Source organism: Mus musculus, chromosome 1, assembly GCF_000001635.26.
Source record: "Mus musculus strain C57BL/6J chromosome 1, GRCm38.p6 C57BL/6J".
Classification (NCBI taxonomy): Eukaryota; Metazoa; Chordata; class Mammalia; order Rodentia; family Muridae; genus Mus; species Mus musculus.
In genome coordinates, this window is record NC_000067.6 from 162,638,810 (window position 1) to 162,665,614 (window position 26,805).

A 26,805-nucleotide genomic window follows, 5' to 3' on the forward strand; every position below is an offset into this window, starting at 1 on the left:
CCAGTGAAACACAAAATAGACTTATATCCCTGTTCAAACTAGCACACAACCAGCTTCTCCTGTCAGACAAGGTGCGCATATGTTCACAAGCACACACAAACAGACTAGAAACTTAGGGGTTATTATTGGGATGTGGGGTACATGCACGGGGACTTCTAAAAAGAAAATAAATTCAAAATAGCCTCCGGCACTTTGTTTTTAAAGACTCTTGCTGGCAGTGTGAGTGTAATCCTCCTATCCCCCCATGGCTGGTCCAACCCAGCTTCATGTGATCACCTCTCCCTCCCTCCACACAGGGCTGGGTCCCCAGGATATATAAATGTCTTTGGACTTCAGGCTTGAGCCAGCAGGGCCACCCATCCAGACACCTTGCAGGAGAACTTTCCAGAAGAAACCTCACCCAGCCTCCACACTGCTGTCCTTCTCTGCACGCTGCTGCAGCTGTGGTCCCAAGATGCCAGCTCTCCATCTGCTGTTTCTGGCCTGCTTGGTGTGGGGAATGGGGGCCAGGACAGCACAGTTCCGAAAGGCCAATGATCGGAGTGGCCGATGCCAATACACCTTCACTGTGGCCAGCCCCAATGAATCTAGCTGCCCAAGGGAGGACCAGGCCATGTCAGCCATCCAAGACCTTCAGAGAGACAGCAGCATCCAGCATGCAGACCTAGAGTCCACCAAGGCCCGGGTCAGATCCCTGGAGAGTCTCCTCCACCAGATGACCTTGGGCCGAGTTACTGGGACCCAGGAGGCCCAAGAGGGGCTGCAGGGCCAGTTGGGTGCCCTGAGGAGAGAACGGGACCAGCTGGAGACCCAAACCAGGGATCTGGAGGCAGCCTATAACAATCTCCTTCGAGATAAGTCGGCTTTAGAGGAAGAGAAGAGGCAGCTGGAACAAGAGAATGAAGATTTGGCCAGGAGGCTAGAAAGCAGCAGCGAGGAGGTAACAAGGCTGCGGAGGGGCCAGTGTCCTTCCACCCAGTACCCCTCTCAGGACATGCTGCCAGGCTCCAGGGAAGGTAAGAGTGCAGGGTGGAGTGGCCACCTGACCCAGAAGGTAGCAAGTTTGCTGGTGACCCATTACAGGACCCCCAGGCTTCTCCTTCTGTTTTGTCTTTTCTCTCAGAAACTGCAAATCCAGCATGCAGTAGTTTCATTAAGGAGAGCAAAGCAAACACTTTTGCATGCTTCTAGAAAGTTGGCTCCTTGTTTAGGTCAGTGGATCTGAGCTCTTGTGCCCAGTCATGACAAAATGATCATGGCCCACAGCCAAATGACAAACATGGGGCCAGGTGGCAGATACATATGATGAATAATCAATAGAAAATGGCTTGCTGTGCCCTTGGATAATTTATTCTTTTTCAACCTTTGCTTAGAATTTGCGATTCCTACCAAAATGACCCCCTATTTATGAGATGCCAAATGATTTGTGCAATGAAAACTGGTTGTCTATTATTATTATTATTATTATTATTATTATTATTATTATTATTACTACTGCTGCTGCTGCTGTTATTAATGTATTTGGTTTTTTGAGACAGGGTTTCTCTGTGTTGTCCTGACTGTCCTGAAACTCCCTCTATAGACTAGACTGGCCTTGAACTCAAAGATCTGCCTGCCCCTTCCCCCTGAAGCACCAGGATTAAAGGTAGGCACCACCAAGGCTGGTGGTTTTTTATTTTTTAATCTCTTACCTTGGTAAAGAAAGAGGAAACAATATCTCTCTCAGGTCCCTTGGTGCGTGGCTATGGAAATTTTGACTTTTGTTGCTGAATCAAAGAATATCTGCTTTCAGGTCACCAAAAAACTCTGCAGTGGCCCTTCTCACAAACGCCCTTTTCTGTTTGTCCCGGCTCCTGCCTGGAGATGGGTATTCGGGCGCACTGAGAGATGGGCACGTTATTTTGGACAGTTAGAAGACAGTATTTGTGCCACGTTTTATGAGTGTTTTGTTCCCAAATAGTTACTTGTTTCATGAACACACACACTCAGTTGTAGGAAGTCTGGGCTCCTTAAAAGTGTCAATGACAAGCACCAAGGGAATCGAGGCAAAAGGTTCATTTTAAACAAAGCAGTCTAAGAAACCTGGTAACCAAACACGTGGGCGTCCTCCATCAGCTCTCCGTGGTCAGGTGACAGTGTAGTTATGAGGGACACTCTCCCAAGCATGTGCTCAAGTTCCTAGAACCAAACTGTCAGTGCAAGGAGCATGATCTCAAGGGCCCTACCACCTTCTCGGGGTTGAAAGCCTCCTGGTGTTTACCTTCCTTGCTGGTGCCGGCTTCTGCTTTGACAGCCAGCTTGTGTCTTCTATCGCACATTCTCTTCCTCCTATTAATGAATTCCTAGTTAAATATTTATATTTAAGCTGGAAGAAATCCAGTTCCACATTGGACCACAGAGAAAAGTTGAGGTCCTAAGTGGCTAAGGGGCCGAGGGCTGCCTAAGACTTCATCTGGTCTCTGAAAGGACAGATGGGGAAATATCATCACTAAAAGGTATACGCCAATTTTAGACTTGAAGTTACACTCTCAACAACAACAACAACAACAAAAACTATGTAATGTTATATACGTGGAGTGTATGTATGCACGTGAAAATAGAGGCAATGCTTTAAAATTTTACTGTCTTGTGGTCTTTTAGTTTAAAGGACATGCCTGGCCTTGGGAATTTATTGGAAGTGTTCTCTAATTTTACTTCCATCCCCCTTTCTAGCTATTCTCCTTTTGACATAGGCCCACAGCCCATTATAACGAACTTAGAGTGTGGATGTCCTTTTCTATAGTGTAGCATTAACAGGCCAGGGATTGCATGAGGGCAGAACAGATAACTGGACAGGAACCTTGAAAGTATTTAGCCGTGGGCTCATTTGTGTACATGTGAAAACTGAGGCCAGAGAGATTGCTGGTCCGTGGCCACCTAGTCTATGAACAGCACTGTGAGAACTAGAATTCTGCCTTTTCTAAGAGTTGATAACATTCATGATCTCTACTGTCTTCAAGTTTGTAGACCTTAAAAATGTCAGAGAGCGCCAGGTGGTGGTGATGCATGCCTTTAACCCCAGCCCTTGGAAGGCAGGGGTAGAGAATCTCAGTGAGTTTAAGGCCAGTCTCGTCTAGAGAGCAGGTTCCAGGACAGCCAAGGCTACGCAGACAGTCCTTGTTTGGGGCGGTGGAGGGATAAAAAGTCAAAGAGCTACAGAAATACCTGGAATAAAATCCATTTCCAGGCCCCAGGCTTGGAAGTCAGCAGTATTCTGAGGGTCTGGAACTCAAGCGGCAGGAACTGAGGTATGAAGACCTGAGGTATAGGTCTCAGTAGACAAAGGCAGGGTCGAGAAGACAGGCTTCTTCCTACCCACCACACAGTTCAAACCGTCAGCGCCACTTTACATGGAATTGTTATATAGAAAAACCTCCTCAGAATCAATCACTCATGTGGATTTCAGCACGAGCACCTACACAAATGTAAACAGAAGTACTATTCACCCTAAAGACAATGCAACAGCAGTTCCCTCGGAGACTGAGGAGTTAGACCCAGACATCAATGAGGGCCTGTGAGCAAGTAGTTTACCTGGGCCCTGAAGCCAGGAAAAGAAATGGGACATTATGGAGAGTGACACAGGGAATGAAACTAGGAAGGGAGGGGAGCCATCAAATTGATGGCCACATGTGATGTGTTTATAAAAAGACAAAGAGGGGGGGAAACATGTTCTATGGAGGTGTGGTGAGGAATGGGGAAGGGGGTGCCTCTCTGCAGGCCCATGGTAAGGCATCCCTTCCCCTGTGAGACCAGCCACAGGATGGTATAGTATAGAACAGAGTTTATTCAGGGCATAGGGAAGAGGATAGTAGAGGCAGAGAGAGAGTAGAGAAGTAGGGGAGTAGAGGAGTAGAGGCCGGCCTCTCTCATGGGGAGAGAGAGGTGGGAAGGGGCGAGGGGACAAAGTGGGAGCAAGAAGGCAAGAGACCAAGGAGAGGGCAAGCAGCCAGGTAACTGTGGGGTGGAGCTTAGACAGAATGCTAACAAGGGAAACAAAAGCTCAGCTCCAGCGAACACTTATCCCTGGACTTGACAGTCCTTCATCAATGAGAAATAAGATGCCAGATTGGTCCTCACAGTCAGAGAAGCTTGGGCAGGAAGCTGATATGTAGTCCTGGAAGCTGATACCTCTAAGAGTCAGGTTGCCATAACAACTACTGGGGAAAAATGGACAGGAATGGATAGGCTATCATGGTAAGCAGTAATGAGAAGAAGCAGCAGCCTGGGCCATTCCTGACAGAGTGGCCACACAAGCAATGGACTGCAATTGTAATGTTTTCCTCTGGTTGAGTCCTACCATTGTGTGCTAATGTCATGCATTCATTAATAACCTGGGCCTGTACTTACTATATAGTCCAGAGATAGTATCTAGGACAATTAGCAACCAGGCTAATAGCTAAACTTTCTTTCTCTGAAGTTATTTGTGTCAACCTGAAAATATCATGACATTGCTTTAACCTATTCTCTTCATTTAAATAATACTATATTTTCACAGTAATAGAAAATATTTACAAAAATCTTTATATCATTTGAATTTGCATGCAAATTAGTTAATAATTTAACTGGCCCATGGGTCCCACTCCACTACAGTATGAGGTTAAGGACAGAGCAGGCAGAGAGTCTCAACAAATTTTCACAATAGAGGAATGAATCTCAATAAAAATTAAAGGCAAAAGTAAGCAAAAGGCATGAAAGCTTCAAATATCTGATACAATACAGATATTATTTTCCACAATCATTTGTTTTCCTTCTATATTCAAAATTGAGTGTTAGTGGTTTTAAACATTTAAAAAAATATCAGTTTGGACATTCCTTTATTCAGGATTATTTGCTCATGGTACTATATAATCTTCAAAAACAACCTGACATGTTTGTACAGCTCAGAATGCTGGTATTCAGAGAGGTTGATTCATTTGTCCAAAGTCCCACAGCTGGGACATAGTGGAACTAAAGGAAACTACATCTTCTGGCTCAGCCCAGTCCCTTTTGCGCAGAGCTTCCCTGCTTCAGCAGGCTTTGCCAGATGGCTCTCCTCTGGGAATCTGAATGCTGCCAGCAGCTCCTGGCTGAGAGGACTACAAAGCCACCAGGAGTTTCCTAATCCAACCACCACACCAGCCAAGTGGAAATGGGTCACGTGGTCTCTGGAAGGCTTTCCTTGATGTTCTGTGTGGCTCTTGTTTACAAGGAGAGTGCTCGAGGTGTGGTTCCCTGTAAAGAGCAAGGGAAGACAGAAGAGAGCCAGAGCTGAGGCCTCCTGTGCCGAACCTTGGTGTGGGTCTCAGTGGGACCAGGATGGCAACACAATCCTTTACTCCTGTGCATCTGCCTCTCTGACAGATCTGATGGGCGACTGTACTCTGTAGGTATGCTGAGCCATCATCTAGAGCCTGAGTTCTGCCCTAGGACGAGGTCATTCTACAAGAGTTCACTGGCTCTCCTGCAGCCTCTAGCTACTCTCTGGGCCCAGTGAAGGTGCAGAAGCCACTCAGTGCATCAGTCCAGGGAAGTTTAACAGAAGGAATTATTATAGTTTCTTTTACTGACAGATTTTTTTTTTATAGAATATATTCTGATTTTCCCTCCTGTTCCTCCTTCTTGTTCCTGCCTCCCCTCTCATCCAGATCCATCTCCTTTCTGTTTCTCTTTAGAGAACAAACAGGCATCTAAAGAAGAATAAAATAAAAGACAAAACAAAATTAAATCAGGATAGGACAAAACAAAAAGCAGAAAGAAAAGAGCACAAGAAAAGACACAAGAAATAGATACAAATTCAGAAACACACATTCGGGAATTCCAAAACACTACCCAACTGGAAGGCATAAAATATATGAAAAATATATACAGGGGAAAGCCCTGTTGCAATACTTTGGGACAAGGAAACACTAAAGACACCATTGAGCTCACTTTCAGTTGGCTGTCTACTGCTTGGCATGTGGCCTTTTCCTAAGAGGAACTGGTTTCCTCAGTGAGACTCCCTTGGAGAAAGTGATTTACTTGCAAGTGGTTTTCAGTTGGATATTCTGCATTAGAGATGGGACATGGCCCACTTCTCAGCTCTGGGATGACATTTGGTGCAGACCCGTGCAGGCCCTGTGTATGCAGCCTCAGGCATACAGTGAACTATGTGACTTCGTATGTGAGTTAGGCTTCTTGACTTAGTGAGCCTTGCTTCCTTGGTGTCCTCTATCCCCTCTGGATCTTGCGTTCTTTCTGCCTCCTCTTCTGCAGGGTTCCTGAGCCCTGAATGAAGGGATCTGATGGAGACACCCCCTTAAGGGTCAAATGTTACAAGGCCTCTTATGCTCTGCACATTGTCAGTATCTATTGTTCCCGTCTGCAGCAGGAGGGAGCTTCTCTGAGGATGGCTGAGCGAGGCACTGATCCTGAGTATAGCAGACTGTCATTAGGAGTCATTTTACTGCTGGGTTCCTTTTGTAGAATAGTAGTTTAGTTTTCCCCTGGGTCCCTGGGCTATCTAGTGTCAGGTTTAATCAAGCAGAGTCAGGTATGTGTTCCACTTCAGGGAGTGGGTTGTAAATCAAATATTACTTGCTTCTTCCCACAAGCTTTGAGCTACCATTGGCTAGCAGATCTTGCATGCAGGACATCATTGTAAATCAAAGGGTTTATAGATGGCTTGATGTTTATGGTTCTCTTTGGTAGAGTGCACAGTACCTTCTGGTACCAAGAACACCAGCCAGTAGGGGTGAGGCCCCAGCTTACCTTCTCCTTGCTCAATTAGTTGTATAGATAATACTCTTAGCAATAGGACCTTGTCATCCTTTTGTGGAGAGCCACCTATAACCTTTGCAACAACCTGAGTTGTTTGGGGGTTCACATGGGACCCCTTTCGCCAACAACCCATTCCCAGTCATGAAGCTTCATTTGGTGATGTGAGATGTTCGCTTGGGGCTGTCTCTCCTGCTAATTGGCAATTTAATTTACATCACCTTCGTATATGTGTGTAATTTAGGAATCTTCTGATATATTAGGTTCCCTATACAACTCATCAAATGGCTGTTCATTTTAGCTCTTTGTCCCTGTATTTCCTTCCTTAACCCCCTCTTCCCGTCCCCTCCCAGACTGACCCTCCCCACACCCCTTACCCCCATCCATCACTATCCATTCTACTTTCACTCCTGTCCCTCCCTCATAGTCCTTTACTCTATACCTAACCACAAAGAAAATTATTAATGATGGTGAGAAAGCAAATTTAACAAACTCCATATGTAAGTAACCTCCAAATGGCAGTTTGGGGTTACAGGGGTAGGGGTAGGACTGGCAGACTTGAAAAGACTTCAAGATCTCCTAGGGAAGGGACACTCTGCCTATTCAAGAGCAGATGGTACTGTTTGTCCTGGCCTCAGCCGCATAGGCAGATGGGGACCCGTGACACTGCATGGAGGAATCCTGAAGCATATGGAAGGGTCACATTCAGAACACAGAGGTCTCTGGCAGCAACTCTGAGTTCCTTATGGAATGTGTACCACAAGGCTGACGTTTCAGAGGAACCCCATGCAAGGCTAGGGACCTCCCGATGTCCTCAAGTACATAACCCCATGCAAGGCTAGTGACCTCCCGATGTCCTCAAGTACATGTGACAGGAAGCCAAGGAAGAACTGCAGACATGATTTCGCTGTAGCGCCCTCTACTGGGATAGTTCGACAGTGCTCACTTCTACGGAGCACTTATAGAAAGGAGCATCCAGATGTGAGAGCCAAGACATTTGTGTGCAGCTGACAGAGCCCCTAACCCCAAAGTGGAAGAGTCACAAATGCCAAGACTTCCGAAGACAGTGGTTCAACTCCCAGCCTTCACACTTGCTAGCTGTGAGACCTTGGTAGATTCCCCACCCCTCTGACCTTTGCTTTCCTCATTTGCTGATGAGGGTAATTAATAGAAGTTACTTCCAGGACTGCTGTGGAGAGACGAGATAAACACAGGGCAGAGCACACGTTAGTGGCGACGGTAGACAGGTCACTAGGTCAGGCAGCACAGTACTAAAGCCCAACTTCAGTCTCTGAAACTTTAGAGGCAGCATGAGGCTAACGATAGCTGGTGATCATCTTTCCACACACATGTACACACATGTACCCTTCTTGGCATCGCTGTCCATCCTTCAGCTATCTTCAGGGAAGTTGTCCATGAAGATGCCTTACCTCATCAGTCTACATAGTTATGTCAAATGAAAATAGGAATATAGTTAAAAACCAGAAATTGATCTGTTCTTCCAAGATATGTACATGTGGGAAGGAAAACCCATCTAAGAACTTGCTATTTATTACCTGTCTTCTGTTCCTTGAAGCCATACTTTACCAACCATCAACTTTCGAAGTGGAAATTATGTAAATCACAGTGTGCTTTATTTTGTACTGAATATTCAACCCAGTGTTATTTGTAAGCTTTTTAATTATGCCAATTTCTCCCCGATTGAGACCATCACCCTAGTTCCAATGAGCTACCAACGTGGTTCAGTCATGTTACATCTTCAGATAACAAGTATTTGGGAACATATCAAACATCACCCTCCACAGAGTCCGTTCTTGTGCCCTTTCTACTACAAGTGCCAATTTTTTCTCTCTTTGAATACAGTCTCTCAGTGGAATTTGGACACGTTGGCCTTCCAGGAATTGAAGTCAGAGTTAACTGAGGTTCCTGCTTCCCAAATCTTGAAGGAAAATCCATCTGGCCGACCCAGGAGCAAAGAAGGAGACAAAGGTATGAAGTTAGACTTCTCCCTTTTGAGCCTACCTGGCCTCCTCTCCCTCTCTCCCTCTCTCCCTCTCTCCCTCTCTCCCTCTCTCCCTCTCTCCCTCTCTCCCTCTCTCCCCTCTCCCCTCCCCCTCTCCCTCCCTGTGTGTGTGTGTGAGTGCATGTATATGTGTGTGTGTGTGTGTGTGTGTGTGTGTGTGTGTGCATGTGCGTGTGCATGTATACCTTGTTCTGTGTTCAGTTCGGAAAGAGCAACTGTTCACCCAGAAGAGAAGACAGGTGATTCCCCAAGGCAGAGTTGGGGAGAAGGAAGCTGAAACCTGTCTGCTGCCTTTTCTAGACATATGTACTGGAAGCCAACCTTGGAGGGCTAGGTATATACTAAAGATCATTTCAGCATGTCTGTTACACAAAGTATTTTTCTGACCTTTGTCTATCAAGGAAAAGAGCATTTGTGCCTCAAAAAAAAAAAAAAAAAAAGTGTTCGATAGAAATATGGCTGCTGTTTCCAGAAAATAACATTGACTGTTTTATTAGCAATCCCTGCTAACACTGAAGTCTATGTAGAGGCTAACACGGAAGGGTATGTTGAGGGGATCCGACACCCTCACACAGACATACATGCAGGCAAAACACCAATGCACACAAAAGAAAAACAAATGAGAAAGTCAAGGCTCACAGAGCTAAGTACCTCACTGGTCACATGGTCAGTGGGCAGCGGGGTTCAGAGGTCAACCCACTCTGTCTCTGCCTTCTCTGTTTTGCCACTACTGTCCAGTCTGCAGTCTGTATTCGGAAGACATAGATACTAAATACATGGCAACTCTTTTTTTTGTTTGTTTTAATTCATCAGGATGTGGAGCGCTAGTCTGGGTAGGAGAGCCAGTCACCCTGAGGACAGCTGAAACAATCGCTGGCAAGTATGGAGTGTGGATGAGAGACCCCAAGCCCACCCACCCCTACACCCAGGAAAGCACATGGAGGATTGACACGGTTGGCACAGAGATCCGCCAGGTGTTTGAGTACAGTCAGATAAGCCAGTTCGAGCAGGGCTATCCTTCCAAGGTCCATGTGCTCCCTCGGGCACTGGAGAGCACGGGTGCTGTGGTGTATGCGGGGAGCCTCTATTTCCAGGGGGCTGAGTCCAGAACTGTGGTCAGGTATGAGCTAGACACGGAGACCGTGAAGGCAGAGAAGGAAATTCCTGGAGCTGGCTACCACGGACACTTCCCGTACGCGTGGGGTGGCTACACAGACATTGACTTAGCTGTGGATGAGAGCGGCCTCTGGGTCATCTACAGCACGGAGGAAGCCAAGGGGGCCATAGTCCTCTCCAAATTGAACCCAGCGAACCTGGAACTTGAGCGTACCTGGGAGACTAACATCCGTAAGCAGTCTGTGGCCAATGCCTTTGTTATCTGTGGCATCTTGTACACGGTGAGCAGCTACTCTTCAGCCCATGCAACCGTCAACTTCGCCTACGACACTAAAACGGGGACCAGTAAGACCCTGACCATCCCATTCACGAATCGCTACAAGTACAGCAGTATGATTGACTACAACCCCCTGGAGAGGAAGCTGTTTGCCTGGGACAACTTCAACATGGTCACCTATGATATCAAGCTCTTGGAGATGTGAGGAGCCTCTATGCCTACCAGCAAAGGCCAGAAAAGGTGAAGTTCCGGGCTCCCGGGTGAAGCAGCTGTCAGCAGAGGCAGCCAGATGCATGGAGTTTCTCCTCCTGCTAAAGATTTTGTTTATCCGGGTCAATGTACAGCTAGCTCCCCTCTGACTGACACGTCCTCCAGGCTTGTATAGTCGCATAGACTCTGTTCTCTTCTGTCAGCTTTCAAAGGGCTGTTCCTCTTTTAAAAATCACATAGTGTAGCAGTCCAGAGGAAAAACTAGAAGTAAGGTTGTTTCTTCATGAAACCATTGCTTTTGCACGCTATTATGGTTACCATAAGCTTTGCGAGGCAGCGGCGGTTCTGCGGAGCGACCGCTCCTGTGGTTAGAACTGCTCCTGCCGAAGGTGTATTATACTCCAGGGGGCTTCTAGTGCTACAGATACAGCATGTGGTTGGGTGGTACGTAAACCCTTTGCCCTGTGAAATAAAGTTATCTTACATGACGATGCTGTCCTTGAGACCTGTGGAAATTGTTGCTCAAAAGCACAGATTCCAGAGTGCGCCTTGCCTCTGGGTTGGATAATATGGCAGCCAGATGTTACAGGCATGTGGGCGCAGGTGTGGGAGTGTCTGTCTGTCTGTCAGGCTTGTGCCTGTCTTTTCCTGTTTTGCCCCTGATGACAATAGGTCAACAGTGGGCTACACAGCTTCCCACAGCTTCCAACCTCCATCTAACTGTGTTGTTGCCTCTTTCTGAGCAATCTTGGGGTCTTTCCCTCAACCTACCCACGTTCCTAGATTCGTTTTAGATTTATCTGTTGTTACAGATACTAGATTTTTTCCCCCTTTTTTTGGAGACAGTGTCTCCAAAATCCCTGGCTGTCCTGGAACTCACTGTATAGAACAGGCTGGGCTCAAGAGGTCTGTCTGCCTCTGCCTCCAGGGCGCTGGTGTTAAAGGTGTGCACCATTACATCTGGCCCAGAGACTATATTTTAAAGTCACAGCTCTCACATGAGCAAACTTTATAGAGCTTCTCTTGCATTGGTAAAGCTGGTGACAACACACATATAATAAAAATGGCCAGTGTGACCATTTAAAAACGGCTACACGCGCTATAGAGCGTGTGGTCAGAGGACAATGTAAGGGAGTCACTTTTCTCTGCCTAAGATGTGGGACCTGGGACTTAACCTAAGCAGTCAGCCTTAGTTGGCAAGAGCTTCTATGGGCTGAGTCATTTTGAGTGTACATATAGGCGTTATTAAATGGTTTTGTGCCAACCATCACCACATCTGGGGAACTCTTTGCATCATACCCAAACTAAAGCTGTCCACCCAGAAAATAACTCTGCTCCTTGTGCACGCACATCCCCCGTGTGCCTGTGAGAATGTGTCTGTCTGTGCAGGTATGGGTGAGAATGTGTCTGTCCATGCAGGTGTGAGAAGCAGAGGGAACCTGAGGCATCGGTCTTCAGTCACTACGTTCTTCTTTTTGGAGACAGGTATTCTTACTAACCTGGTACATGCTGAACTCCCGTCTTCTCCCTCAGTGCTGGGAACACCAGTACACCCCACTGTACTCAGCTTCTTAAATTTCCCATGGCTCCTAGGGGCAAACACCTTACAGACCACACTATCACCCCAGAGCTTTTTGGGCACTGAGGTTAGCATCCTTCTCTGCGGGGTGTAGTGGTAGCATATCTCATCTTGCCAGTTCAGCCTGGACTTTCTCCCCATGGGTGTCTGCCAGATGTGGGGGAGGGGGCAGCTCCCCCCTCCCCCACATCTGTGTCGGGTCTGCCATCACCACAGGGAGCGTCCAGGCAGATCCCCAGTGTCTGTCACTAACACTCACATCTTCATCTCTGCTTCCACATCTGCCAGCCTCCACAGTCTGGCGGCTGGATCTCTCAGGTACAGCATTTGAAAGACAGAAACGGAAAGGAAGGCTTTTACATCTCCATGACTCTCGGGGGCATTTCAGGAGTGGTCCTGAGGCAAAGGAGCATGGGTTCCCTTTGTTCTTTGTTTTTGTCCCAGCTGCTCTTCCTGCTGTTTCTCCCAGGGGCCTGAGGAGCACCAGTCCCTCTGATTTCTGGTACCTGCATAAGGTTTTTGTACACCACATTCACATAGTTGGAATGTAATTTTACATATTTCAGGGTGACTTCATTTTGATTGGCCCATTACATAAGGATAGGTGAGGTCCCACATTAGGCATTATGTAAATGCCCTCAAAATTTTGGATTTTGGGGCATTTCAAATACAGGACTGTTCAGTTTATATTAAGATTAAGACTTGAGTCAGGTAGTAATGTCACACGCCTTTAATCCCAACACCTGGGGGGCAGAGGCAGGCAGATCTCTGAGTTGGAAGGGTAGCCTGGTCTACAGTAAGTTCCAGGATAGCCAGGGCTACACAGAAACCCTGTCTTGAAGAAAACAAAACAAAACAAAACAAAACAAAACAAAACAAAACAAAGAACAACAAAAGACTTCAATATAGGACTTGAAGGAATACAATTCAGCCCATAGCAACTGGGCTTTAATCTAAACCTTCGCTCAGATCCAAAGACTCTGAAGTCAGAAAGCAAGGACTCTTTCATCTGATCAGCTGCCAGGTATCCAAATGTGTAGAAGACTCACAAGAAATCTCTTTAGGTGATGAGAGAAATCACAGCACACAGGAGAGGGAATCCAGTCAGTCCAACCCTGCCCTGTCCAGGCTCCCTCTCTCCATCAGGTATCCCCTAGCTTTGGGAAAGAAGAGCATGAAGCCAGATGGTCCTCCATTTCTGAATACTCTTATTAATTCCCATCTTGTTCCACATTTACAGTCAGAGTCCTTATAGAGCTCTTTGGGATCCACCTCCTCTCCCACCTCCTCTCCTACCTCCTCCCCCACCTCCTCCCTCACCACCTCCCTCACTTCATCTTCTACTAATGTCTTGACTCACTTGAGTCCAGCCAACCCATCTAGCTTCCTTGTTGAACTTCAAATATGCCACGGATGCCTTCATCTTTAAACGTTCACAGTGGCTCTTCACTCCGCCTTCAGCATCTACACACTTAACCCCATCACTGGGCTTTAATATTTACTCAAATTTCACCTTTCTAAAGAGGCATTCCCATACAACTCTCCTAAAAATCACAACCAGCCTACTGTTTCCTCAGGCACATATAATCTCCTTTATTATTTTATTTCTTACTTTAAATTTTCTTTTCTAGTTTAATCCCCCTGGTTTGTGATAGAATTTATATTTTTAGGTTGTCAGTCTTTTTCTGCTGAAATGCAAACTCTGTTGGGATAAAGACCAATCCTCCTATATAATAATGTAACACTAGGATATTGGTTGAATCACATAGCACATTCTCAGTAATATTCATTGGACAATAGAAGACCCTAGAATATGCTTAGAAACCAAAGTAGAAACGAAACCAACACAGTAGTGAGTCTTTCCAACCCTCTCCTCTCCTTGATTCTAATCTCTGCTAGCAGTGTAACTGACCCCAGACCCTTCACTTCCCCTCTGTGGTATGTGCTAAAAATTTCTATAGTCTTCACATTCTCTATCTTTAAGATCCAAATGAGGTAACCACTAGCCACAGGCAGCTACTGAACAATTGAAATGTGGCCTGAGCAAAGTGTTTGTTTTCTTTGAATAATCTTATAGTCAAATGATCACACATATAACTAGTGGCTACATTATGGGACATTGAGGGTCTGTTTTCTCACTTGACCAAGGATGAGTGAGGCACATTATCAAGTACTTTGATGACAATGACAAGTTTCAGTGTATACTCCTTTTCTGCCCAACACTGGAGCCAAAGTTTACAGAAGAGGACAGCCTTGCAGACTGTGGGTAGGAGGATCCAAACACTTTTGCAAAAAGAACTTTTTGAAGATGGAGATGAACTAAAAGGATGGCAGACAAGCACACTTCCTGAGTGAATCAGAACAATCATGTTCCTGGTGCCTTCAAAGCAATCAGAGAAGCCCTCTAAGTCATTAGAGGCCCCGTGGGGTCTCCTGAGGGGCCTGGGTGAGACATCCAAGAAGTGTACAGCTACCCACCAATCAGTTGCCTTTCTTCAAGGGTAGTGTGTTTGATTATAGAGTTTAAAAACCACCCCAGCCCTCTACAGGTAAACTTTGAAATACTGACAATAACTTTCAAACTCCACAGCCCTAGTTAGGCTCAAGCTAGGAATGCAAATAGCTTAGTATGAAAAGTTCGTATGACTATGGAAGTGCCTGGCATAAGGTTTGATAACCTCAAACATCTCAGCATTCTCTGGACCACAGATTTCTTTTAAGGTTTAGTTTTATAATTATTTATGTGTAGATAGATAGATAGATAGATAGATAGATAGATAGATAGTGTTATGTGGGTACCTATGGAAGCCAGAAGAGGCATCCAGTCCTCTGCATCTAGAATTACAGTCAGTTGTGAGTCTCTGGGAACGGGACTCAGGTTCCCTGGAAAAGCCACAAGTGTTCTTAACCACTGAGCCTTCTATCCAGCCCCAGATCTCAAACTTATAGAGTCACTTCTATAAAGGCCTAGATTTTCAACTGGTTAGGATTTTATTATAAACAAGACCCAACAATTTAAAAAAGACTCAAATACAGCTGACAACCAGCCACACTCTATACAGCGTAGCCCCAGTCAAAAACAAAGCCAAACACAGCCATCTCAGAGGCTTGGCTTGAAAACTCGTTACCTTGAAGTGTTATCAGTGAGGCACTAGTTTGGATGTGAACTGTCCCCACAGGCTCATGTGTCTGACCACTTGGTCCCCAGATGGTGATATTAGTGGGGAGGCTGTAGGGACTTCTGGAGATAGAATTTAGCTGGAGGAAATGTCACTAGGGGACAGGCCCTGAGGTTTAGCCTGACCCTGCTTCCTGCCCTGCCTGTTTTATCTAGTCTGCTGGGAGATGAACAAGCAGCTGTCCCACACTTGTGCACCGTGAAGGCAGCTACCTGCTGACACACCTTTCATGCCATGCTAAACTGTATCACCTCAGAACATAAGCCCAAACAAACCCTCCTGTCCTTCCTTAAGTTCTTCTGTCAGAACTTCCGTCAGCGGTAGGAAAGTTAACGAACAGACAGGGCAAGCATCATTCAACTGTGACTCTAGAGCACAGAAAGGAAGTCCAAGACTTCTGGGACACTCTTCAAAAGCCCGCCCAGGCACCCCAAATGAGTTTGTGTGTTGGCTGCTATGTCCACACCCATTAAACCATTCAATTTGTACTTGCTTATGTCTGCAGCATCAGCTGGAGAAGGAGGGGGAGCAGGAGGCACCATGAGATGGGCTTTGCTGGGAGACTCGTGGTCCATACCCATGCTGGGGAGCATTTCCTCACCCTCGCCACTTTTCTTGGTGATGGTTTCATCTCTAGGAGGAAAAACACGTTAAATGTTATTCAAGTAAAGGTAGGATAGGGCCTGGGGGGATGGCTCAGTGGGTAAAGGCGCTTGACACTAAGTCTGATTATCTGAGTTCAGTCATTAGAACCCCCATGATGGTAGGACAGAACTACCACCTGAAAGTTGTCCTCTGATGTCCTCATGAACATCATGATTTGGGTGCATGTGGGGTTGGGGGGGCACACGCAGAAATACAAAGGTTGTTTTTAAGGGAGGGAGCAAGGAAGAGAGGGAAAGAGAAAGGAGGAGAGAGGGAGGGAGGGAGAGGGAGAAAAGAAGGGAGAGAGAGAGGGACAGAGAGAGAGAGAGAGAGAGAAAGAGAGAGAGAGCAATCCAAGATGCTAATACCAGAGAGAACTACTTAATATTTTACAGTTTTACAGGACATCCTTTGTTCATACCTTCATAGCTACCCACTTGTAAAAATGAGATAATTCAGAGTCTGCCATCCTTGGAATGGACTTACTAGTCCCTGTTGGTCACCGAGAACCAATGGGGTACAATTCACTCTCTTCATCCTTAGAAGAGTCTCTGATGATAAAAGCAATCTCTTTGCTTTCTTTTCTCTTCGCCACCAGGCTGCCCTTACTGAGTCTCCACTTGGCTTCCTTAGTCCTCAGGACCCATCCTCCCTCAAGGTCATTTAAAGTTCATCTCCCTTCTGCCTGACTTTCCCCTCTTACAACCTGTGAGGGTTTCTCTTCCTCTACTGAGGTGTACTAGGGCTTTCCTGTCACTCTCAGGTCCGGGCTAACCCACACAATGGCATGGGATTGGCATATTGAGCTATTACTGATTGGAACTTGGGTACCCACTCCCAATAAGACAACTCCCTCCTGTTGTTGAGAGGACTCGAGTGGAGCTGGTGGGTAGTGAGAGTGAGTTCTCAGACTGGGAGCACTGAGAGCAATACTATACAGAAGGCCATCTTCTAACGTAATAATGTCTGCTCCTCTGGCCAGTTAGCTTGTAAGATTTAACAAGAATAGGATGTCCAGGTTTCTAACTGTCAAGGAGTTAGCACTGCCTTTTGCCATATCCAAATTATTTCAACCTGAGGGCTCTTGGAAGAATTTTCTTTTTTTAGATCACCTCTCCTTTAAGGGTCATACAACTTCTAAACCCATTAAAGAAACTGCCATGGTATCATTTGCTAGAAACAAAGGACTCTTTCTGTTCCTTGCCTAAAAAACCTGACTGTGCCTCAACACAGTGAGGCCTACTGTGCTCTACTGTGCCTAGCTGGGTGACAATTTCAGTAGAGTCCCACCATTCTCCACAGAGATTCTATCCCCAAAGCTGACATCAGAGGCATACCAAATGAAGTAAATGAAACTTCAGGGAGAGCTGGGTGTGGGGGCACACAGGAGGTAGAGGCAGGGGGATCTCTGTGAGTTTGAGGCCAGCCTGGTCTACATAGTGAGTTCCAGGACAGCCAAAGCTACATAGTAAAACCCTGTGTCCAAAAAAAAAAAAAAAAAAAAAAAAAAAAAAAAAACCAACATCAACCAAACACCGGGGCTGGAGATGGAGAGATGGCTCAGTGGTTAAGAGCACTGACTGCTCTTTCAAAGGTCCTGAGTTCAATTCCCAGCAACCACATGGTGGCTCATGACCATCTGTAATGGGATCTGATACCCTCTTCTGATGTGTCTCAAGACAGCTACAGTGTATTCATATACATAAAATAAATAAACAATTCTTAAAAACAAAAACAAAAAACCAAACAGACCAAAACAGGGTGCCTAGTTAAATATATAATTCAGATAAATGGCCAATTTGTAGTATATCACACAGATGTATTTAAACTTAAAAACTTACTTAAAACTCAAATTCAACCGAGGTTTCTGTATTTTATGTGCCAAACCTACCGTCAGAAGATTGGTCCTCGGCAGATGAAGAGTCTTAGAGCTGAAACACTTCTATCACGTCATCAAAGACGAGGTGACTTAGTGGGATATAGGGCTGACCACACAGACCTGAAGACCTGAGTTCAATCCCCAGAATATAGGTAGAGACAGACAGACTGAAGAACAGACCAACAGACAGACAGACAGACAAGCAGGTGCACACACGCACATATGGATGTAAAAACAATACAATTTAAAGTAAAATAAATAAATAAACATGATCCCCTGCCCACAACAATTTGAAACTCACTCCACCATCAACACTAGGGCTAGACTCACAGAATACCATCACCTCTTCTCAGTAGGGACTGTGAAGACGTTCTGCCCCTCACAGCGGGTAGAAACTCGTCAGCTTTGCCTCTCAGGTGCAGCTAAGAAGGCAGCGGATGAGTAGATTCACAGCATCCCTACTTCCTACAGCTTCTGCCAAACTAGCTGAGGCTGAGCTGCCCTTCTCCTGCCTACCTGACAAGCAAGCTAAAGAACCTATGGGTACCTTGTGGCCATGGCTTTCCTACGCTTGTTGATCTCAGAGACCAGGTCAATGTTCTGGAAGTCAAGCTTGTCCATAGAGTTTCTCTGAACCACAGCTTCACTCGGCCCAATGGAGGGTTTTAGATACACTGCACCTGGGAAGCAGGAAATGGGTGCTGGGTGTCAGGCCACTCAGCTGGGTCCAGCTTGCTCTGCCCTGAACAGGGCTCTCATTGCCACATCTGTCAAGAGGCAGATATTTCTTCAAACCTGGATGAGGGAGGGGCCGCGGTCTCACGGACCATTTAAACAATTCACATGTGCTTATTGCAACCACTAAATGAAGAAGCAGGCCAGCCGTAAGTGGCCCTGGTAAGGGAGAGGAAACGGGCTTGAAGAAGAGAACGGAGTCTCCCTAGGTTGCTCAGTGGCCCTGTCTCATGAGGCTTCTCAACTATCGGTGCCAATCCAGGGGAACAGTATTTCCTCCCGGGGTTCTTTGGAGCTTGAAGACCTGTCTTCCCAGAGCCCGTGCTGTCTGAAGGATGGGAAAGGGCTAAGGTAAAGCCGAGGGCCAGGGTTAGGTCATTTACACCAATGCCCATGGAACTTAGACACCAGAGAGTTGGCACTGGTAACAGAAGTACCGGCATACTCATTGGGCAGTGCCAGGTGCTACAGGGCAGCCTTTCCCACGGGTTTACCTGATAGCCACCACTTCTCCTGTATCATAATTGCCACAAGAGAAATGGGGCAACTGACCAGGAGAGAAACTAGGGAGGATGTATGGGACCTGAACCAATGCCTATCTGATGTCAGAAATACCAGCTTTCCCTACAGCACAGGCAAACAACCTGCAGGTCCTGCCATCCTGCTTTGTCTTTCCTTAAGGGACAGGAGAGACTGTACACAGTGCCCCACTCCAGTGGCCACACTGCTAATGTCACAGTGTGAATTTCAACAGCCTGAGTTCAACAGCCTGGGCTTCTGGCTGAACAGGTTGGTTCCTGTGGAAACAAACAATGAACTCACCTCCGAATCTCAGATCTGCTGGTAGATGGCCATTTCCACACTTAGTGGCTTTGCTAAAAAATGCTACCATTGCATTCGGTACCCACAGAACAGCTCTATCTCCTCAGAGAAGGAACGAGCCAACAGATGACCAACATCTTCATCTCCTTTACTCTTTTATCTTCCTAGAGTGAGTCTCTCTCTCTCTCCGGAACTCGAGTTGATAGAATTTATTTGCACCTGAAGCACGCAGCAGCTGACATGAATGTTCTCTACCAATGGAGTCTACCAGTTGCAAAATGCACCCATTTTTGCTTCAGAGAGAGGCTGGGTTCCTGCACAGAGAAGGACACTGTATGTATGTTACTTGGGCATTAGGGAAGGCACCAGCTTAGACCATGGGGAACTGGCCTGGCCAACATCTTGACCTGTAGCTCTCGAGTACACATTAAAAAACAGGTTCACGAACATCTGTCTTCCCAGAGCTAAAATAATCAGTGCTTCTTCCTCTGCCTAAAATTACCTTTGCCAGACTTAGGAAGCAGAGGTAGGCAGATCTCTGTAAGGTCTAGGCCAGCCTGATCTACACAACAAGCTCTAGGCCAACCTGCTGGGGTGCCAGGTGCTTTGGGCTCTGAAGTGTTAACACTTGGATTCCCAGCTTCCTCTTCTGAGCCAAGTGATCTTGGGCAAGTAACTTAACCTCTGGGTTTTGATTTTCCTATCTGCCAGAGAATTTTTACTTACTCCTAGGGTAGTTGTAAAGACTGAGAAAATATTTGTAAAAAAAAAAAAAAAATCCCTCCTTTATTAACTCTCCCTCCAGTCTTAAAAATGCTTAAATGAAAGCTTGAATATAAGATATGCTCAGCCCAGGCAGGAAGGGATGTAGGAATGATGCTATGAATATGTGTACGAGTGGATGCAGGTATTTCTACTCCTATACTGTCATGGATCAGTCTGGTGTCCCCCAAACACAACCTTATACATGTTGGGAAACAGGAGCCCAGCTTCGTCCCTTTATCTCAAGAACTTAGCAAAACCGAACACACGGGACCCCAATGACTACTTAAGCTGAGCCAGGCAGGATCTTGAAATTTCATCTTTTTTGTTTTGTTTTTTTAAGACAAGACTTAGACTCAGGGCCTTATGATCACCAGGCAAGTGTCCTACCACTGAGCTAAGTTCCCACCCCCTTGAATCCGAATCTTAACTAGCATTTGTGTTTCTGTCTGTGTCTGTGTCTGTGTCTTTTAGCCAGGTGATTTTCCAAGTGCCTACATATATCTACGATGTGAAAGGTTTCCAAAGCATGGATTTTTTTTTTTTGGTTTTAATTTGCATTTGGCTGAAGGAGTCAGAAGCAATTACTGTATGCAGATTTCAGAAAGGCAAAGCAATTGGGCTGAGTTCTCCATCTTTCCTCCTAGCCTTCTTTCTGTATTTACTTCATCTTTTTTCTTTTTATTTGACAGGGTCAGACCTGACTGGGCTGGCCTCAGATTCAATAGGCTGACTTCAAATTCAATATGTAGATGAGTATTACCATGGCTAGCTCCAGCAATGTCAGGTCCTGCAGAGGAGATGTGGAGTCAGGGAGGAAGGAGAGTCAGGCACTGGATTCTGGGAGTCTTGCAGCCTGCCTAACTGGCAGACAGGGTGCTCTGTTTATACAGAACTCAGTAGGCAGGGATAGATTTATGTTGTTCCAAAACATAGGTCATATCATTTTTTTTTTGTCCCCAGACATGGGTTTTAACTTACTATTGACCATAAGTTAGTCATCATTGATAAACACTGACAGAACAGCACTGTCTTTTACAATCATTTTCCCACATCAACCCCACGCTTAAGAATAACCCAGTATTTACAAATCTTGTGGTTTCAAGGGAATTTGACAGAAGAAAATCTCCAAGCCAGCCTGGGCACATTGTCATGTCCCAAGTAGTGCGTTATCAACTCGTAATGCTCACAGTGTAGATTAGGAAGAGTTTCAGTCTCATCTGCTGCCAACTCCTCTAGCCCACTGACTCTTGTTTACCTTTTTAAGGTTACCTTGTTCTGATTGTCTTGTTCCTGAGTGAGCACAAGGCAGATGTTCCAAGAGCACGTTGGAGTCAGAGCCTTGTAAGGAGGTCTCTGTTGTCTTTACTTTTGAATTACAATCTTCAGGAGCAAGGAAAACCTTCAAGTAGGGCCAGATAAGGATATATCTCCCTAAGAGAGGGAGTGGTAGTATGCACAGGACTTTCCTGGGAAAGCTTAGGAACGGTACTCCTGGGAGGGGGTGTAAATGATTCCTAAGAAAATTTCCATCAATCCAACATCTCAAGCTGAACAAATATTAACAGCCCCTTGGCGTGCAACATGTGGAGAAGAAGATGGAAAATGAAAGACCGAAGGATAATGATTGCGTCACTCCACTTAGCTTTGCTGGATCTTTGTCAAACAGCTGTCCTGGCTTGATGCCCATTACTGTTCCCATTAGATAAGGTTGTGCCAGAGGATGGCCTTGAACTCCTTACCCTCTGGCCTCCATCGCCTAGAGACCTGTTGCAGGGCATGGTTTTGTCGGAACTCACCATCTAGTTCCATCAAGCGTCAGGACCTGAGTTAGGATCCCAGCACCCGCTTAAAAGCTGGGCACAGTAGCATGGGTCTGGAATGCCAGTGTTGGGCGTTGGGTGGGGAGACAGTCAGATCCCAGGGGCCTGTTGGCTAACCAGTAGCAGAATCAAGTGAGAGCCAGATTCAGAGAGATCTTATCTTAAAAACTAACATGAAAGCCAGACGTGGTGGTCCACTTCTGCATTCCCAGTACCGGGGAGGCAGTAGCAGGCAGATGTCTGTAAAAACAGGCCAGCCAGGGCAAGCTGCATAATCTCAAACTAAGCAACAAATAGGGTAAAGGGCAACTAAGGAAGATAGCTGATGCTTACCTCTGGCCTCCATGTACACACACACACACACACACACACACACACACACACACTGGGGGGAGGGGAGAGGAGGGAGGGAGAAGGAGAAGGAGAAGGAGAGGGAGAGAGGAAATAAAAAGAGAGAGAATAAAAAAAGAATGTCATACTTTCCTGGCTTTCAGAGTTGCTGATGAAAAATGTATTCTTCCATTGCATTTGCCTTTGTACCTAAGCTAACATTTTTCCATTACATCTTTTAGTACTGTCCTTTGTTTTGCATTTTCAGTATCCTGAAGACAATATGTTATGGACAGGTTCTTCTCCAGTCATGTCTCCTGGAGAGTCAGAATGATTCTAGTGTTGGATTCAGATGCCCGATTCTTCTCTAGATTTGAGGAATTTCCTGCTATAACCTCGGTGACCAGATCCTCTCAGCCTTTAGCTTTTATCTCAGCTTCTTCTACTCCAACAGTTCTCAGGTTTGGCCTCTGGATCATATTTCAGAGTTCTTGCTATGTTCTTTCTTTCTTTATGGAAGTTTGAATTTAGTATCCCCCCATCCCTGATATTCTGTCTTCTGCTTGACTGACTCAGTTGGTGACTTGCTCTGCCATGTTTTTGGTTGTTGTCGGCAGTGGTTTGTTTGCTTTGCTGTGTTTTTAATTTCTTGTTTTGCAATGCCGTTTCATTTTTTTTTTTTTTACAACAAATGTTTCCATTTCATCACTTGAGTTTTTCTGTTCTGTTTCTGACTTTTCATGCACATTGCTGATTTTTATCACCCATCTTCCTGACTTCCTCTGTGTTTCTGGCTTTCCTCTCCCGGTCTTGGGTTGATGTCTGACTTCATTCATCTGCTTGTTTGTATCCACTTTAAGGTTACTATTCATTTTTTAAAAGATTTTTTAAAAGATATATGTGTGTGTATATATATATATATATATATATATATATATATATATATATTTATATATATATAGTGATGGTTTGTATATCCTTGGACCAGGGAGTGGCATCATCTGGAGGTGTGGCCTTGTTGGAATAGGTGTGACCTGGTGGAATGGGTATGTCACTGAGGGTGTGGGCATAAGATCCTCACCCTAGTTGCCTGGAAGTCAGTCTTCCACTAGCAGCCTTTGGATGAAGACATAGAACTCTCAGTTCTGCCTGTGCCATGCCTGCCTGGATACTGCCATGCTCCCACCTTGATGATAATGGACTGAACCTCTGAACCTGTAAGCCAGCCCCAATTAAATGTTGTTTTTTATAAGACTTGCCTTGGTCATGGTGTCTGTTCACAGCAGTAAAACCCAATACAGAAGTTGGTACTGGGAGTGGGGTATTGCTGTGATGGGCCTGACCATGCTTTTATTTGAAAGAATGTGGATTTTTGGACTTTGGATTTGGAACTCAGTGGAATGCTTTGAATGGGGCTTAATGGGTCATCCTAGTAGGAATATGGAAGACTTTGTTTATGGGAGTAATTTGAACTGTGTTGACCTGGCCCAAGAGATTTCAAAGGAGAAGCATTTCAGTATGTGGCATAAAGACTGTTTTTGTGGTATTTTGGTGAAGAATGTGGCTACTTTTTGCTCTTGTCTGAAAAGTCTGCCTGAGGCTAAGGTGAAGAGACTTGGATTAATTGCATTAATTGCATTGACAAAGGAAGTTTCAAAAAAAGCCCAGCAGAGACTGTTCTCTGGTTAAATCTCACAAGGAGAAGTTTGAACAAGCTTAGAAAGGCAAAATATAAAATATATGGTCTGAGTATTAAAGGCATACCAGGAAGTGAAATGGAGCAAAATCCTGTGTCCTAGGAAATAACAGATTAAGGGAGTGGGACCTTGGGGCAAGATCCTACCCAGCTGAATTTAGATTCAGGCATGGTGGTACACACCTTTAATCCCCAGGAGACAGGCATGCTGATCTCTGCATTCAAGGTCAATCTACAGGGCAAGAACCAGGATAGCCAAGCTTAGGCAGTGAAGGATTTGGAAAACATAAAGCCAGTGATAATGTAATAGTACAAGGGGATCATGCTCTAGTTCCTGTAAGCAGCAGAACTCGGCAGCTTCAGCCATGTGGCTCTGGCTCTAGAGTTAAGAATGGAAGGAACTACTGGGACAATTGATGCTGGTTAGCTGGAGCTAAGGAATTAGCAGTGATTATGAAGAGGCCAGCATCACCGAGGTAAAATCTTCTGGGAATTGTTTTCTGGGAGCACAAAGAAGCTGTGTTCCAGAGATAGCCAAGGTTGTACCTCGTGGTGCAGCTGGACTTGGTAATGTGTACGAATCACCCAGGTGGTACTGGTTTTGAAGGCATGAAGGTGTCATGAAGAACAGCTGAGGCTTGGCACTTTGAGAGGTCATGGAAGGCCACTGGTGAAGGTATAGCCTCAGCTGTAGTTGATGGCCCAGGACTGAAGGGGTCATGCAAAGGATTTGAGGCTTGTCACCATAAAGAGAGCCTATGAGAGGCTATTGGTGAAGCCTAGTTTGAGTGGAACACCCCAGTGTATTGGAGATGTCAGTACCCATATATATATATGACTACACTGTAGCTGTCCTCAGACACTCCATAAGAGGGCATCAGATCTCATTACAGGTGGTTGTGAGTCATTCTGTGGTTCCTGGGAATTGAACTCAGGGCCTCTGGAAGAGCAGTCAGTGCTCTTAACCATTGGATCATCTCTCCAGCCACACTATCTATCTATCCATCCTTCCTTCCTTCCTTCCTTCCTCCTCCTCCTCCTCCTCCTCCTCCTCCTCTTCTTCTTGTTCTTGTTCTTCTTGTTCTTCTTGTTCTTGTTCTTCTTGTTCTTGTTCTTCTTGTTCTTCTTCTTGTTCTTCTTCTTCTTGTTCTTCTTGTTCTTCTTCTTCTTCCTCTTGTTCTTCTTCTTGTTCTTCTTCTTCTTGTTCTTCTTGTTCTTGTTCTTCTTGTTCTTCTTCTTGTTCTTCTTCTTGTTCTTGTTCTTCTTGTTCTTCTTGTTCTTGTTCTTGTTCTTGTTCTTGTTCTTCTTCTTCTTCTTCTTCTTCTTCTTCTTCTCCTCCTCCTCCTCCTCCTCCTCCTCCTCCTCCTCCTCCTCTCTCTCCCTCTCTCCCCTCCTTCCCTTCCTCCTCCTTGTTGGTCTGGTTATCCCCTCCAATTTTCTTTGTGTATTTTTCTTACGGAGTAGCCTGCTCTACTCTTGAGGGGTAAACCTCCCGCAGCAGAATAGAGGAATCAACTGGCTTCAAAAGCAACAACGTCAAAGTGTACATGACATGGAAGCACACATGGACAACATAAAGGAGCCTGGCAGGGAGAGGGGAAAGAAATGAAGCAAACATGTGAGAAGAGACAGAACAGAAAGCTCTGAAGGAGAGGAAAAAGCTCAAGACATCAAAAAAGAATGTAAAATCCCCAATAATGAGAGAAGTCCATAACCCCAATTACATGAATGTAAGAAGGGGGGAAAAACCCACAAAGTTTTAAAAGCCTAGAGTGGGGCAAGACTGTAATAGTACTAAAAGCATAAAGGGAAAGTGTGAAAACAGAAGGCCAAAAAGCCCCCCCCCCAAACAACAACAACTAAACGTTTGCCTACTAACGAGTAGACAAATGTATAAAGATGAATAGAAAGAAAACATAAGAGTCTTTAAAATATTATGGTGGCGGTGGCGGCGATGATGATGATGATAACAGGGTGCTTAAGAGACGGTTCACACCAGGTTGGTAGTGCACACTTTTAATCCCTGCTCTGAGGAGGTAGAGGCAGGTGGATCTTTGAGTTGGAAGCCACACAAGTCTACTTAGCAAGTTCCAGGACAGCTAGGGCTACACAGAGAAATCCTTCCTCAAACACACACACACACACACACACACACACACACACACACACACACACACACACACAGAGAGAGAGAGAGAGAGAGAGAGAGAGACAGACAGACACAGACAGAGACAGACAGACAGAGAGACAGAGACAGAGAGAGGGGTGTTCAGTGATTAAAGCTCTTGCTGCTTTTGCCAGGGGATCAATGTTTGGTTCCCAGAACCCATAAAGCCGCACACTGCTTGTAACTCCAGTTCCAGGATCTCTTGGGGCACCAGGCGGACACAATATTCACATACATACATGCAGGCAAGCTTGTATGCACATGAAATAAAAATAAATCTTAAACTCAAGGGACAAAAAGAATAACAGATGAAACGTCGGGATTACTTCTGTATTCAAGGTGATGGTGGTGGGGCGGGGAAGAGGGTCAGTTGAATTTGGTATTCATGCTGTCGTTCGCCTATATTGGGTAAACACATAATCAACAGAGGCCTCGACAGGCTTCGCCCTTAGTAGCTTCCCTTCTTTATGTACTACTGACCTCTGCTGGTCACACAGCTTTGCAGCGTATGGTCTGGGCTGGGCCTCCCTTTCCTCCTGTAGATTTCCTCTGTAGGGCACAAGCAGTAGCTAACATTTCACCTGGGGGTTTGGGAGAGGGAGAGGGAGAGGGAGAGGGAGGAGAGGGGGAGGGGAGGGGGAGGGGGAGGGTGAGGGGGAGGGTGAGAAACAATTACAGTACCAAAATATGGATGGACACACTTTTCTTTGTAGTTTCAAAACCCACCAAGCACGAATTAACCCTTCTAGAGGGATGTGCCTAAGGATGTCACATGACCCGCTTCGGAGTTC

At 45.7% G+C, this 26,805-nt stretch overlaps 2 protein-coding genes across 3 annotated transcripts; one reads left to right on the plus strand and one right to left on the minus strand.

Moving 5' to 3' along the window:
- Nucleotides 1-340: 340 nt before the first annotated feature.
- On the plus strand, nt 341-10,885 carry Myoc (myocilin). The gene is made up of 3 exons (NM_010865.3): nt 341-1,016; nt 8,635-8,760; nt 9,608-10,885. Exons 1-3 carry the CDS (start codon nt 455-457, stop codon nt 10,390-10,392), a joined length of 1,473 nt encoding a protein of 490 aa, NP_034995.3. The 5' UTR covers nt 341-454; the 3' UTR covers nt 10,393-10,885.
- Myocos (myocilin opposite strand) lies at nt 8,434-26,602 on the minus strand. 2 transcript variants are annotated; one of them, NM_001177581.1, is made up of 4 exons: nt 19,237-19,410; nt 18,227-18,359; nt 15,649-15,788; nt 8,434-8,727 (listed from the first exon to the last, which is right to left on the minus strand). In NM_001177581.1, the coding sequence occupies exons 1-4, from the start codon at nt 19,304-19,306 to the stop codon at nt 8,639-8,641; spliced, it is 432 nt and encodes a 143-aa protein (NP_001171052.1). In that variant the 5' UTR covers nt 19,307-19,410; the 3' UTR covers nt 8,434-8,638. The 2 variants fall into 2 exon arrangements, with proteins under 2 accessions (NP_001171052.1, XP_017169201.1); XM_017313712.2 differs by lacking the exon at nt 8,434-8,727 and adding an exon at nt 26,495-26,602 and having other exon boundaries at nt 15,524-15,788; nt 19,237-19,550.
- Nucleotides 26,603-26,805: the final 203 nt, after the last annotated feature.